The following is a 15,531-nucleotide window of genomic DNA, read 5'->3' as shown; positions in this document are numbered from 1 at the left end:
TGGAAACGGGAACTGTCAACCGAAGCTTACGAAGGGTACGCTAATACAGAACGAAGGTTCAGAAATTTGGTACGCGAGAAGAAGAGGAAAAGTTGGCAACATTTTTGTGATAGCTGTGATAGTTCTACGTCCCTCACAACCTTATGGAGGATGGCCAGAAGGTTCAAAGGACGCGGAGAGCCATCAAAAAACATCAGAATTTCGGACAATTTGGCCAACGATGTTTTGGACAAGTTGGCTCCCTCATCTGCCAAAAATCCACCCCCGGTTTTTCTACAATGTTCGTGTTGCTCTCAAACTGGTTTTCCATTCTCAGTATCGGATATTCAAGCTGTTTTGAAAACCGGTAAAGATTCGGCTCCTGGTTTGGATGGTGTTCCATATTCCGTCATAAATCGTCTCCCATGGGCGGCGCTTAGTCAGTTGCGAAAAATCTATTGCCAAATTTTTGCTTCAGGAAGAATTCCGGAAAGCTGGAAAACCTATAAAATTGTACCGATTCCTAAAAGTGGCCATGATCCGATTTCTCCTTCTGCTGTTCGTCCAATCGCGTTAGCTTCATGTTTTCGCAAAGTGTATGAACTCATAATCAAAGATCGACTAGAACATTTCATCGAAAACAACAACCTGTTCCCTTCAGCTATCAACGGTTTTAGGAAAGGACGAGGAACAATGGATGCGTTGTTTCCACTGATTAACGAAGCTTCCTTAGCTTTGAAAAGAAGAGAGCATGTGGTGATATGTAGCCTCGATATCAAAGCCGCCTACGACAACGTGGAAATTAATGTTCTGGTCCGCGAATTACGCTCATTAACAGTCCCTGAATGTCTAGTAAAAAGTATCTTCCATCTGTTTGAAGAAAGGAATTTGTGCATTTCGAGTGGATTAGATTCAATATCTAGGACAACGTGGAAAGGCCTTCCTCAGGGATCTCCACTAAGTCCGTTATGCTTTAATGTTGTGATCAGTGGATTGATCAACAGTGTCCCTCCTGATGTGATAACCGTAAATTACGCCGATGACACAACAATTGCTGTAAGAGGAACCTCACTGGAGCATAGTTGCGAATCTCTCCAAAGGGCAGTGGATATAGTTGTGGAAAATATTTTCGACCTTGGGTTAGAACTTTCGCCGACGAAATGTAAGTGCCTCCTGATCTCGACACAACAATGCGATAATCCTCCAGAAATAAATATCGGCGGTTGCACTTTGGAATACGTCAGATCCCTGAGGTTACTCGGCATGTACCTCACACGAAATCTGTCGTGGTCGTGTCATATTAGAGAGGTACAGAAACGTACAGCTCCGTATCTTAACTTTTTACGAAGCATATCGGGCCAGTTATGGGGAGCACATCCAGCAGCATTGTTAGTTATTTTTAAGTCATGTGTGAGATCAATATTGGAATACGGTTCCATATTTATGACGGAGTTATCACAAAAAGAAGCCATTATTTTGGATAGACTACAATGGGCAGGAATTCGAATCTGTTTGGGCTCCACAAAAACCACCCACACAGGTTCACTCGAAGTGATGGCTGGTATTATTCCGCTGCAACAAAGAAGAGAACTTGCGGTCATGCGTTTTGTAAATAAAAGAGCGTCACTCCTTTCTTGGCATCGACAATATTCCAGACCGATCTTGGACGGTGGCTTAGTGGCTACGGGAATACACCGCGCAACAAGAATGCTTAACGAATTCATTCCACTTGAACAGCCTCTAAATAATCTCCCATGCTACATGTTCAACCGTGAAGTTGTAAGAACAAAAATATCCATTGATCTCACTGTTAAACGGTTATGTTTAGAACACCAGAACTCATCGGCAGCTGATTTGGTGTCAAACTATCTCTTGGAAGTGTATGCCAACGCGAAAATCTTGGCAACTGACGGGTCGAAAGATATACAAGGCACAGGTTATGCTGTGGTAAATAACTTTGGAACACCTGCAGAAGGGATCAAACTCGACAGTAAAGCATCCGTTTATATGGCAGAGCTTCTGGCAATCAGGCATGCTGCGAAAATGATCGTAAGTCTTCCTGTTGCTCAGTATATTATCCTATCCGATAGTTTGAGTTGTCTCACGAGCCTGCAAAAAATCAACATCAATCAAAAATATCCCGTTGCTTGGTACGATATAAAAGAATCCATTCTTGAAGGTCAAAGAATGGGGTATGAAATCCATCTGATATGGGTTCCGTCTCACAGAGGTATTCCAATGAACGAGTTGGCAGATCAAGAGGCGAAAAGTGCGTGCATCAATGGTGGTACAGCAGATTATATTTTAACATCATTCGACATCCAGTTTCCGATTCGGCGTACAACAATGCACAAATGGCAAGCAAAATGGAATTCAGGAACTAAAGGACGTTTCTGTCACAGCATCATCTCTAACGTTTCGCTCCAACCATGGTTTAGTAGCTTGGATCTCAACCGCAGACAAATTGTAATCCTTTCCAAATTAATATCAAATCATTCACGACTCCCTGCTCATCTCACTAGGAATGGTATCCTATTGGATGCTTCGTGTAGTTGTGGCGAATCCATCGCAGATCCTGATCACATTATCTTCGCATGCAGCAGATTTGAAAATCTTCGTAGACCTATTTGGCGAATTTTAATGAAAAAAGGAATTCCACCCGATATTCATTTGATACTAAAAAAGAAAGACATTGAATTATATAAAACGATAGCTAATTTTGTAATTGAATGTGAAATAGACATGTAAGTAGAACAGTAATCAACACTTGGCCGGTTATGTTATAGAGGTAAAGCCAATAAAAAATTAAAAAAAAAAAAAAAAAAAAAACATTCCAAACAACCAGTTAGGAAAAGAAACGGCGGTTAAAAATTAAGAAAAAAGAGTTTATTTACAAAAAACTAAAATTTTGTCTCCAACCCCTACCTGGGGTAAGTGTGGACGGCTTTAAAAAGACTTGATGTTTACACATTTTTTCAATTTTCTGTCCTTCATCCTTCATGAGTTGTATTATTTAACTATATTTAGCATCGGATCATGAAAATTTGGGTGAAGTACTTGTTTGTTCTGTGTTTTTGATCAAATCGGATCTCGTGTGTTGTAACATAAATTACACACAATAATTATAGTATCATGAGCTTTTTTCAAAATTCTGGACGGTTCGAGCAATAAAGTAACGTATTCAACCAAGAAAACACAAATTTTTTGAAAATTTCCTGAGAAATCTGAAGGAAAATCTATAGTCCACACTTACCCCATAAAGCGGGGTAAGAGAAGACACCAGCAGTCCATAACGATTTACGTGATAACTTTTTTCGCTTTGCTTCTATCGAGCTCATCTCTTCAGTTATTGTAAACAACATGTTCTGCATTACATTGAACGTCAATTTATCAAAATTGCTCCATTGCTGATTTTTTAATGATTTTTTAAAGTTGAACTATACGAAAACCCGTCCACACTTACCCCGGTGTACCTTATATGTCTATGCTAATCTACACTCAATTGAAAATATTCAAAACCTCCATTTTACTACGGGGTTGCGAACTCATAACACTCGCCAGTCAGATTTCTTGCAACGAAGCCGATCCACAACATCATTATGGCAAAAAAGAATTTCATTTATTGGACCTACTAAATACAACACCTTACCAACGGATATTAAAAACATAACCAATCGTTCCATGTTCAAAACCAAAGTGATACAGCTTTTGAAAGAAAAATTGAACCATTAAAACAGTCGATCATCAACCAGTCTTTGTTTTGTTTACCTGTACTTTTGTAGCGTTAATATCTAATATTATTTTTCTTAAAAATCTTGTAGTTTGTATTTTATCTTATAAAATTATTGAACATAACATAATAAAATTAGCAATACATAAATAAATAGTATATTAGTAAATATCGAATAATGAATCTCTTCAAAGGAAATTATTTTCCATTGAGATTTCATATTGTAGTCAATTTAGTTAAATAATACATTTCCTCGCACGACATTATAAATATTTGTGTTCTCAGCATGATCACAAACAAAGTTCGAAAATGTATTTTAAAGTGCAATAAAAACCCTACAAAATGACATTTTTACTTTTGTTGTACGTTATTTCTTTGCGGATAAATGATCTATTTTCTCCGAGATTCTATGTGAAACAGACTTTAGAAGTACATATGTTTGAGGGTAAAAGTTTAAGGCTAAAAACCCTCTTTAAATAAATGTACAACAGCAACAACAACAGTACATATGTATCTCTGGAAAGTACTCCAACGCAGGAGGAGCAAGAAAAGCTTGGGGCCTCTTTCGACTAAAGATGATTCGGATGATTCGTTTGTGTAAACAGAAAACTTTTATTATCAACGAGAAGATTTTGAACCGGAAGTTCGACGTGCAACTCAAGATGCAAACGCCACCCACATGATTGTCGACTCCAGGAATAACTTGTACAGATGTCTAAAAAAGTTCAACAAGCCAAAACGCTAGCTAAAACGAGTAACTACGGATCACTTTTCCAGTCCTCAAATCAAAAAGCAATGTGGAATACTATAAACGCTCTGACCAATCGGAAAAATGTGAAAGCAAACAAAATAACACTCAACATAAACGAAAAGCTTCACGAACCACATGTTCTGCTGGAGCACCGAAACCCACCCCGACGCCGCCGGTGTCGACGCCGATGCCGAAGCCGACGCAGCCGAGGACGCTTCCCAATAACCACGAGAGGACGGTTACGGATTTCATTATTTTGATTTCGTTGATATTCAATTTGAATGAACATTGGACGGTTATGCTGCTACAACTGAAACCCGTTTTAAGTGCCATTTTGGTAAAGCTGATCGAAACCCGGCCCCTATTGGAAAATTTATTGCCTAATATTTAAATTCTATTGTTATCTTAGTTTTAAGTGATACACGGCGCTGCAACGGTTATTAACCGAATGTGCCTATTAGGAAATAGTTTGGAGTTAAATTAAAAAAAAAAAAAAATAAACGAAAAGCTCACCAGTAACCCTTCGTCTGTAGCAAGTCACTTCAACGAGTTTTTTGCGAATATTGGCTCGCAGCTTACCTCAACTATTAGTAGTCAACGAAATATAAATAAATATGGGACGTTGACCAATGCTATCCCAGAGACTATTTTTCTTACTCCTACGACTGAACAAGAAGTATTGATCAGAATACATCATTTGGATTAAAAAAAAAGCGTCGGACCCGATGTAATTAGTGCACTTTTTGTGAAAAAACATAATGTTTTGTTCGCAAATCTGCTAAGAGATGTGTTTAATGAAAGCGTAGCTACCGGAACCTTTCCGAATTTTCTGAAAGTCGCTCGAATCGTTCCAATTCATAAAAGTGGGCCCAAAAATGACGTAAACAACTATAGACCAATATCTGTCCTCGCAGTATTAAGCAAAATCTTGGAGCAGCTACTAGTTTTTCGAATAACTAGTTTCCTCAAGTCACACGAACTCCTCTACAGCCATCAGTACGGATTTAGAACAGGATCTAGTACTGTAACCGCAGCTAGTGATCTATTCAAGGAAATTTACGATGCATTTGAAAACCAACAATACGCCGCAGTTCTCTTCCTCGATCTTAAAAAAGCCTTCGATACCGTCGATCACATATTGTTGTTGGAAAAACTGAAGTTTTACGGAATCCGAGGAAAAGCGAACGATCTTATTAAAAGTTACCTATCAAATCTAGAGTTTGTTTTGATTAGGTCGTATGAGCCACATTGCGTGTTCCGAGAAAATCGCTGTTGAAATTTTAAAACACATTTTTAATTCTAGTATTTTGAATAGCACATAAGGGTTGTCTGAAAATCTGGTATGTGATGTGTAAGTAGTTGGAGAACATGCTAATGTGTTCGATATAGCCATTCATTTAGTCATATTCAGTGAAAATGTACTTACGACATTTTGCATAATCTGAATGGCACTAACGTCGTAATGAAGATGAACATATAGTTTTATTTTAACTTAATTGGATGTTTCTTAATCTTAGTAATTTCCATCGAAATTAATGGAATACTGATATTTAAGGTAATAGAATCCATAGATGTTACCTGAAAGTATCCGTTCAGTGATTACCGAAAACGATGATGCGAGGGACTGTCCATCAGGATTGTTTGTAGTCGACTTAATACTACGCTGGCTTGCTGTTATCCGATGATCATTCCAGGAGTGCGGAAACGTATCAAAATAGCCGATAGTTGTATTGGCTGCCTCTGTGAATTATGAAAAAGATAATTTGCGATTTTGCACAGCATAAATTAACATCAATTAAACTTACCTGGTTACATATTGAAGCCCTCTATTACCAAGATAGTTCAAACTATCATTCATCACGATCTCCGATTGATATTTTCACTTTCGAAGACTTCCTGAAGCCATTTCCGGAAAAAATGCAAAAGGTTGCATCAACCACTACGCCGAACTGTTGTTTTGCGACTTTTTGCATGCACGGTAATTTAGCGCGATGCAAATAGTCGTAAAAACCAAATTGCACTCGAAAATGAGAAACTCATCATACGTCTTAAATTTAAATCATGATCTAAAATTTATTTATTGATCAAATGAAACCAAATTTTTACCTAACGTTGAATACATAATTTTCAATCATTTGAAGTAAATAACTCAATTTTGCTTATGTTGGTTCATACGACCTAATCAAAACAAACTCTAGAAATCGTCTCCAGTACGTGGGAGTAAATGATACCAAAAGTGCACTTAGACCGATGTCAGTTGGTATACCTCAGGGAAGCAACATAGGACCGCTCCTGTTTTTAATATACGTGAATGATCTACCGAAGCTTGCACTCGATGGAAGAACCCGCCTGTTTGCTGACGATACATCGCTGACCTATGTTGGAAGAGACACTAATGAACTGGTAAATCGCATGGAACATGATATGCAGATACTAATGGGATTCTTCTCAGAAAACCTGTTATCACTAAATTTATCAAAAACCAAATACGTCATATTTCACTCACCTAGAAAGCGAGTCGAAGAGGTCCGAGAGTTAACTATTGGCTCTACGATTATCGAAAAGGTCGATAATTACAAATATCTTGGGTTGATGTTTGACACCAAACTATCATGCAGCCTCATATTGATCATATTAAAAACGATGTTAGCTCAGCTTGTGGCCTGTTATGGAAGGTGTCTAAGTTTCTTCCTACAAAACAGTTAGAGGCCATGTACCTGGCGTTCGTGCAATCCAGATTAAATTACATGGTTTCAATATACGGAAGCGCCACAAAAACAAAACTAAAATCGCTTCAAGCTACTCAAAACCGATGCTTGAAAACGATTTATAGAAAACCACGATTACATCCCACAGTAAACCTGTACGAAGAAGCTACCAAATCAATATTACCCATCCTAGCACTAAGGGAATTACAATGCCTTACACAAGTGCACAACAAATTAAACAACCAATCAACCCATCACAACGAAACGCTAAATTTCCGTATCCATAGATACAATCTGAGAAGTAATCGTATGCTAGATATCAGTCGTCCAAAGTCTAATCTCACTAAATCGTCTCCCAGTTATTTCTCCAAGTCCAAGTACAACCAACTTCCTAACATATTGAAAGAAGAAAGGAACTTGATAAAATTTAAAAATATGTGTAAACAACACATCCGCTGCAAAATCTCCGATTACATTTAGTAAAAACCATCCACCGATGTGTCACTAACTGATCCATAACCTCCTTCAAAGAGATTATATCTCGCTGGAGGTACCAAGCAGCTACCAGTCCTCATCATCTGCGCGTCAACCATTATAAACAGTCGACTAATGCCACTTTTGCAAAATATTTTCTTATTTTCTTCCCTCCACCAGCCGCCGCCCACCGCCGCTCACCCGCCACACAAACCGCCACCCACCGCCACCTACTACCACCCATCGTCACAAACCATCAATAGCCAATTGAGTTATTACAAAGTGTGAATTGTGAATGAAGAACAAAATTGTATCAAACTTAATGAAAAAATCATATGAAAAAAAATGAAAATAAAATGGTGAGGAGGTTTTATGCCCTTTGGAGGAGTCGTAACTAAACTGCTCCAGGGGGCTTTTCCCTGCTCAAAAAAAAAAACTCGATCCTCGAGAGACATTCCGACCCAGCAGCTGATTAATTAAATGGAAATGCGTGTTTGGCAGTTGGTTCGAAACCACGGAGAAGCATTTATGGCTTCAAACAGTCTGCAAAATGCTGGAACTTTCATATGTATACATGAGATCCTTGTCAAGCTTGGATTCAATCGGAGTTTGACGGATATGTGCGCGTACGCCAAACCGGAAGCTGGTGAAGTGATGTACCTTTTGGTGTACAGTATTGTTCCGATTTTGTCAGCTCCCGATTTTGTCTACCCCCGATTTTGTCTATCCCCGATTTTGTCAGCATTTTATCCCGATTTTGTCAGCCTTTAAATTAAGTTGAAATTTTCTGCTTTTGGACTAAAATTCCCAGTCATTTAACACTGTATGTTTTTTGGGGGTTGTCCTGACCCACGTAGAGGACCACCCAAACCACTTGGTATTTTAAGGGTTGGTATTTTAACCCTTAGTTTCATAAAGTAACAAATTTGCAACATTAATGTATGAAAAAAGTGAAAAATCGATTTTTTTTCTTGATTGACTGTTTAAAATCATGTTTAAGGAAAAATAAAAAAAATCATGAATTGAAGGGTTAAGGGTTGGGGGTGATTGAAGGTTTATAAGAGTTTTCATTTATGACGAATGGAAGGAGGTTGAAACTTGACTACATTTTGTCACATGGTTTATGGATAGCCCTTAGGGATCATCCATAAACCAAGTACTTCAGGACTTCAGGGGGGTGGGGGAGGTGGGTTGGTTAAAATCTACGCTCCATACAAATTTTCGAAATTTTATATGGACAAAAGAAGTATACGAGGGGGGAAGGGGGGGGGGGGGGGTCTTAAATGACCAAAAATGAGTCTACGTGGTTTATGGATAGTCCCTTAGGAAACTATCCACAAACCACGTGGATTTGTAGTTTTTTATGAAACATATTTTTTTATTCGCTCGACAACGCTTCGCCACATATCTTAAGCTTGCGGATACCATAGCGCTTTTTGAAGTTATGTATTCAGTACAGTGAAAATTAAATTGAATCTGGGACGTTGCAACTTTCAGCAAATGTAACATCAGCTTTGACTATGAGCATGGTCGAAGAAACTGTTTTGTTCAGGCGTCCTTGGTTAAAAAACTAAAGAAACAAAACATCCTCCAAATTTTTATGCGCACCTGTGGAAACGTATTTGAAAGTCTTACCAAGCCTACACGAGGTGTTGGATGCCGCACGAAGTATGGAGTCAGCATTCTTTTGAATTTTTCTGACGGTTGTTGGATGGATGTTGTACTTCTTCGCGATGTCTGCTTTCTTCGCAGCCTTGTCCTCAAGATTCCGAAGGATTTTGACTTTTTCCTTAAGGCTGAGCGAGTTTCGATTTTTTCTCAATAGCCACCATTTTTGAAGACATCTTTAAATTGTTAAAAAAAAGCCATCTGTTTTGAAAACCATACAATTTGAAGCACTTAGGATAGTACAAACCTTGCTCTACACAGTGTTTAGCTATTAATGGTGACGCTTTTTGAAGTTAGTTATAACGAAGGCTCTTGATGGTGTTTCCGATATTACTGCGGAAAAATTGGTAAACGTATTTATTAGGAAACAGTATTTTCAGATTTTATTTGGCGTTTAGAACTTACCTCACCGGCGGTTGGAAGCAGAAAGAGGTTGTTGAATATTGACACCTAATCATGAAGCATTTCTGTAGTTTTGGCAGCAATGAGCTGTCAACACGTGCTGATAGGTTCAAGATGTATTAAGTTTAAAGTGATCTAACTTATGTGATCAACAAATTCTGCTGTTTTGCAATTGCATATCAATCCTGCAGCTACGCACCAACGGTTTTTCAAATGGCATGTACACAATCCATTGTATGAAGAGTGTTTGTAAACAATCACTTAGGGTTGAGTTCTTAAACAGGTCTTCCATTTTGCTATTTGCAAGTCCTTTCATTTGACGCCTCAAGAACTCAAATCGGTCAAGCGGTCATCGAGAAACGTGTGTGACATTATTTTGTAACATACACGCTGCAAGCTGTGTATGGAAATTTCATATTCTTAAATTTTTACACCTCCCAGAACTTTTTTGGGTTATTTCTGCTGCCAGAAATAGCAATAAAAATTTTGGAAGCGATCCATCCAGTCCTGAATCAGCTCAACGAGTTTTAATTTTGTATGGAAATTTGTATGGGAAAACAAAAATTTCGTTCAAAAATCGCCAGAAACTACTGTACTGAAATGTTGAAAAAAATATCTTTTGATGAAATATATTCCTTGATTCTTGCAGTTCAATTTATGTGAACAAAGCACGAACCTAACTTGAAGCCCAGAAATGTTATTCGAATTTTTAAATTTTTTTGTTATTCAATTTTTTTTAATTTTAGCATTTTGACTGCTTATTTGAAAGCCGCGTAACCGTAGGATAAGAATAATAAAAACTCAAAAAACCGCTTTGCATAGCCAGGCAATTTATTTATTTATATCATCTTTGCAAAATCATTTCATGAAATTATTGAAAGTTCTAGCAAGCAAAGTCTATCATTTTTAAATATTTTCAATGGATTCAGATATTTTATTTTGAAATGGTTATAACTTTTTTCATGAAATACATGACAAGAAGCTTGTCATTTTAGCAAAAAAAAAGGTTAAGAATAGTCAAAAATAAAAAGCCAAGACCAATTTCATTTCAAGCTTATTTTAATTTTCTGGATGATTAAATGTGCAAAAATTTCTTCTTCCACACAAAATTGAAACGCGTTGCGCTAACTCAGGAATTAACCAAATCATCTCAAAAGGTGACCCAAAAGGCATCGAAAAAACATATGGGAACAAAAAGTCATTTTTTGCAACGGTCTAATACACACATACATACACACATACATACACGCACATACACATACAGACATGTTCCTATCTCTAAGAACTGAGTCGAATGGTATATGAAACTCGGATCGAAAGTTGGTTTTTCAAGCGATATGACAACCCTTCTTTGAAAGAAGTAAAAAATAAAGAAAAGGGGTCAATGTCACCCCTTATCACGGTATTGACATAATATATCGAAATAACAAGTAAACGAACAATTATCAAATCAAAATTGTAATTTTTTTTTCTAGAAATTTTCTTTCCCGATTTTGTCAGGTACCCTGTTTTGTCAGCCCTAAATTCAAGATGGGGCTGACAAAATCGGAACAATACTGTATATAGGTGATTTTGTCGTCGAACATAAATACTAAAAACTAAACTAAGATGAAACTGATTACATTGAATTTCGCAATAATTAGACTGAATTTATTTAACAAGAAGAGAACAACTTTAAAAAAACTAGAGTGCATCTGATTAAGAAAATTTCAACAAAATAGAATAACCGAAACTAGAATTACAATAAATCAAGAGAGCTCAAGCAGATGACCCTATTAAACAAAGAAAATTATTTTTCTGAAATATTGATCATAGTAGTCAAAAGTGTATCCCAAAAATATCTTTTAACAAAAATCTCTAAAAAAATTGTTTTGCTAGGATACAGTGGTGACCTCGATCCTAAAGCATAAGATTGATCTTTCACCTCTTTCTATTTTTTCCAACCTATTCATTGATTACTAGGGCGTAGCTGGTGCCGTTATTGATGTTTAAATCAGCTAGAACACCATCTCATCGATGGAGGCTGAATACATCACTTTGAGGGAAACACGTCAGGACGTGACTGATCTCGATAACTTCCAGAATCAGCGATTCAAATAAAATTTTAAACATTGGTCAAGTTGAAAGAATAATCAGCAAATCAGAGTACATTTCGCAATATTTCGTTGTTTTATTTGAAGGGCTCAATTTGCTCAGGATCCGTTTGTCGAGCACAGAATTTCCAATGCACTGGAATAATTTCAGAAAAACAATCCCAATATTAAAATTTTGTTTTAACTTTTTTTTTTACTTGCAGGTTGGATAAACGAAATCTTGGACATTAAGATGTTAACGTGTCGTTGGACGAATCCTACATCTCGCTGACTATGAGATCTGGCAACGAACTACGGCTATCATTGTGTCCAGCATAACATGTAAGTACCTGAAGTAGAAAGACCTTTCGTTCAAATTTTTCCATGACTGAAAAATATCCCACTCTTTGTCGATATGTTCGTTTATATACGATCATTTTTTGCGGGAACGCTCATGAATTTTCTGATGACACGCATCTGGTTCAATCAATGCTGTTTTGCAGCAAACAAATAATTTGTAGCAAAAAGCAATTGGTGTTTGATCAGCTGATTGATTCAACTGGTTTCAATTGAGCTCAATTGGAAACTGCTACGTTCGTTTTGTCACCCACCAGCAGCATGGTGTCTGGCTTATTAAAAAGAGAACGATTCTCAAAATGCACTTGTTGACTCAACAAAGTTTTGCTGCGTTGACGCTCAAACCTTGAGTTGTCAACATGGCAATCTTATAACATTTTGAACAATCAAAATTTATTACTAACTGGCATTGCTTATACGCGGCAAATCTGGTAGTCAGGCCGTAGTCGAAAGCAATAATCATCCCCCAAAATCGTCTATTACGTTTTTAACTCATAAACCGAAATCAAGTTCATGGTCAATCATGCTTTCTTCCCAAATTTGCATTAATCTCAAACGTTAGGCTCGTGTCAAATTTGTCATAAAAAAACTCAGAACGAACTTTGAAGTCGTTTAGGTATTTCATACGGGGGGACAGGCATTTTTCTCTGAAACGACGTATTGTGGCCATTTCGCGACGAATCAAACCCCGGTGACGACGACGCCGACAAATGGGCACGCAAATAAATTAAGATTTGTAAGAACTCTCTAGAGAGCTAGTTCCTGGTTGGCTGGGTCTCATAAATATAAATCCTCCCATGGCGTGGTGGGTCGAAAGCCAGCGTGCATTCAGTCGTTGATCCGATGCGATGAGCACAATCCAATTTAGGCTATTATCATATCGTTTTGAAATGTCCGATTGCTCGCAATGATTTATCCTCAGTTCCTGGCTTCAACCGAGAGCCGTTTATTCGAATCGCCCGCGCGTCGTCAGAGAAGAGCAAAGAAAAGACGACAACGACGCCACACCGGTCAGAAGAAAGCTTGGATTATGTCGTCAACAAACGGTCCGACGACAACTGTCTGGCAAGGTCGTTCGTTGCCATTCTGATGTGGCCAACGTGCCTCCAGACGTGTGCTCTCTGATGACTTCAAACCGCTTGATCACAAACAAGCTATAACGGGCTAAATTTATGCACCTGAAATGGAAAGTTTCGCGCAGAACAGGATTTCTTCGAATGTTACCGTACGTACCTGTGCGGGGGCAGCTATTAAGCCAACGGAAATCCCGGCCACCACACGACCAGTGAGGATGATGATGTGCGACGATGCGAGAGCTAGGAAGATCCACCCACTTATGAGGGGCACGATCGCTAGGAGCAGGGCAGGTTTGCGTCCCCAGCGATCCATTATCGGTCCGGAAGCGAAGGAACCGATCGGCGTTGCCAGGCTGTGAACGCTTGCTGGAATGAAACGAGAGAAGCAAAATACAGACGTTAAAAAAATCGTTTGTGAAACGAAGAAAAATAATCCTATTGCTGGACAATGGCTGGAATATTTTTTTTTTTAATTTTGCAGAGTTTTTGGTTATTGAGAAGAATCAAGTCTTTGAAAACCATCTGGAAGATGTTTGAGACATACCACTTCATAGTCATTTTTCACGTAATAGGAAATTTAGCATCTAATCTACAGTGTGCGGCTTGTGATATAGCTCAATTGGCAAGTCAGTTGAGGTTCTATTGATTTTAAATATGGTTCAACGCCAACACAAGAGAAAGAAATATTATGGGTATCGTAGAAGTAAAACTCAGCCGGATAAAACTGCTTTTCGATTTGCGGCCAATGCTTCCAACACTTTGCATAGAGCCCAACGATCACGTATTTAAATGAACTTCAAAGAGATATTCAAACAGATGCGAAACGTTTTTGGAAGTACGTCAACTTCAAACGTAAGACGAATTTAGTCCCGAAATATATTTTTTCAACAGTTGAAAACGCAAATACTTTGGATAAGGCTTCAGAATTATTCGCCGAATATTTTCGCTAATTTACAGTGTTAACGTTTTAAATACAGAACTACGATTCCAAGCCGCAACCGAAATTATTCTTGAATTGAGAGTATCCATCACAGACATTCAACGAAAAATTTTACTGCTTGATGCATACAAAGGAAGTGGATCTGATGGAATTCCAAATTCATTCCTCGAAAAGTGCGTAACTGGCATCGAAGTGCCTTTTGCAATTGCTATTCTCAGCTTCAATTCCTGAAGGTCGGTTTCCAAAACTATGGAAGATCTCACACATTTTGCTGATTTACAATAATGGTTCAAAACTGCCTGCTGAAAACTATCGTGGAAAAGCAATTCTCTCTGCTATTCCCAAACTGTTCGAGAGCATAATTTACGATCAAATGTACCCATGGTTAGAAAGAAAGATGTCAAGATGTCAGACTTTCAGCACAGCTTTTTGAAAAAGCGTTCAACAGAGACGAACTTGGCGGAATTCGTTTCCCGAACTACTCAACGAATGATGCAAGGATCACAATGAATTTACCAGTATGTACTTGCCTGCCGTGATTTGTTCATACCTAACAGAAAGAGTCCACTTCGTGAAGCTTGGGATGCGTGATCCAGCGTATTATTGGTTAACAGTGGTGTACCACAAGGGAGTCACTTGGGACCCCTTCTTCGAGTTTCCCGGAGTGTTGCGTGATGTGTATGTTCTGATATCTTCAGATGATCTGAAGATGTTCTTTCCAATTCGAAACCCCAACGATTGCTTGACACTGTAAAACGCGCTATTTAGGTTTTCTGAGTGCTACAGCGCTTTTGGATTGGAAATTAATGCCTCAAAATGTATCACAAAAACCTTTTCTCGGAAGATGAGAAAACAGCCGTATCATTGCTAGGAAATCGTCGGGGAAGGACCTAGGCGTTGAGTTGGATGCGGATCTCAGTTTTTTCAAAACATATCGAACAAGTCGTTGCCAAAGCAAACTCCATGTCCAATAGACTGAGTCGATTTGGGGTCATTTTTTTTATTTTTCAAACCCTGGGGTCTAAAAAGCTTCGTCTTGGTCCAAAACTCATCCATGATTTTTAGCAAAATTTTTAATAAACGTTTACATGAGTAAATTTGAACTTTTATGTTTGTATGGGAAAATTCAATATTTTGTACTGAAAATTCAACATAACTTTTGTTTCTTCTGTGGAACCGAGCCAGCTGATGGGTTTTGTGCCAATTTATAAATTCCCTAAAGGAATTTTTTCGCTGAACAATTAAGTTGAAGACTGTAACTTCGTATCTTATAAGGCAAAACAGTTATTAGCTGTTTAACAGGGATATGTCTTTTCGCATTGATAAATAATAAATTCAATTGACATCACTGCTGGAGCCTCGCGAAGTATTGCA

At 38.0% G+C, this 15,531-nt stretch overlaps 2 protein-coding genes across 2 annotated transcripts in view; one reads left to right on the top strand and one right to left on the bottom strand.

Moving 5' to 3' along the window:
* The window catches only part of LOC129747012 (facilitated trehalose transporter Tret1), a 48,381-nt gene that overhangs the window by 7,238 nt on the left and 25,612 nt on the right, over positions 1–15,531 (bottom strand). Inside the window, exon 4 of the mRNA XM_055741024.1 lies at positions 13,375–13,583. Within this exon, the coding sequence (XP_055596999.1) occupies positions 13,375–13,583 (209 nt within the window). The remainder of the gene's footprint in view (positions 1–13,374; positions 13,584–15,531) is intronic.
* Positions 12,103–15,531, top strand: part of LOC129747011 (sterol O-acyltransferase 1-like) — a 62,958-nt gene continuing 59,529 nt past the window's right edge. Inside the window, exon 1 of the mRNA XM_055741023.1 lies at positions 12,103–12,126. The gene's annotated coding sequence lies outside the window, so the exon portion shown is untranslated. The remainder of the gene's footprint in view (positions 12,127–15,531) is intronic.

This window comes from Uranotaenia lowii, chromosome 2 (assembly GCF_029784155.1).
Source record: "Uranotaenia lowii strain MFRU-FL chromosome 2, ASM2978415v1, whole genome shotgun sequence".
NCBI lineage: Eukaryota > Metazoa > Arthropoda > Insecta > Diptera > Culicidae > Uranotaenia > Uranotaenia lowii.
The sequence above is the reverse complement of the archived record's forward strand: the minus strand, read 5'-3'. Positions and strand labels throughout refer to the sequence as shown.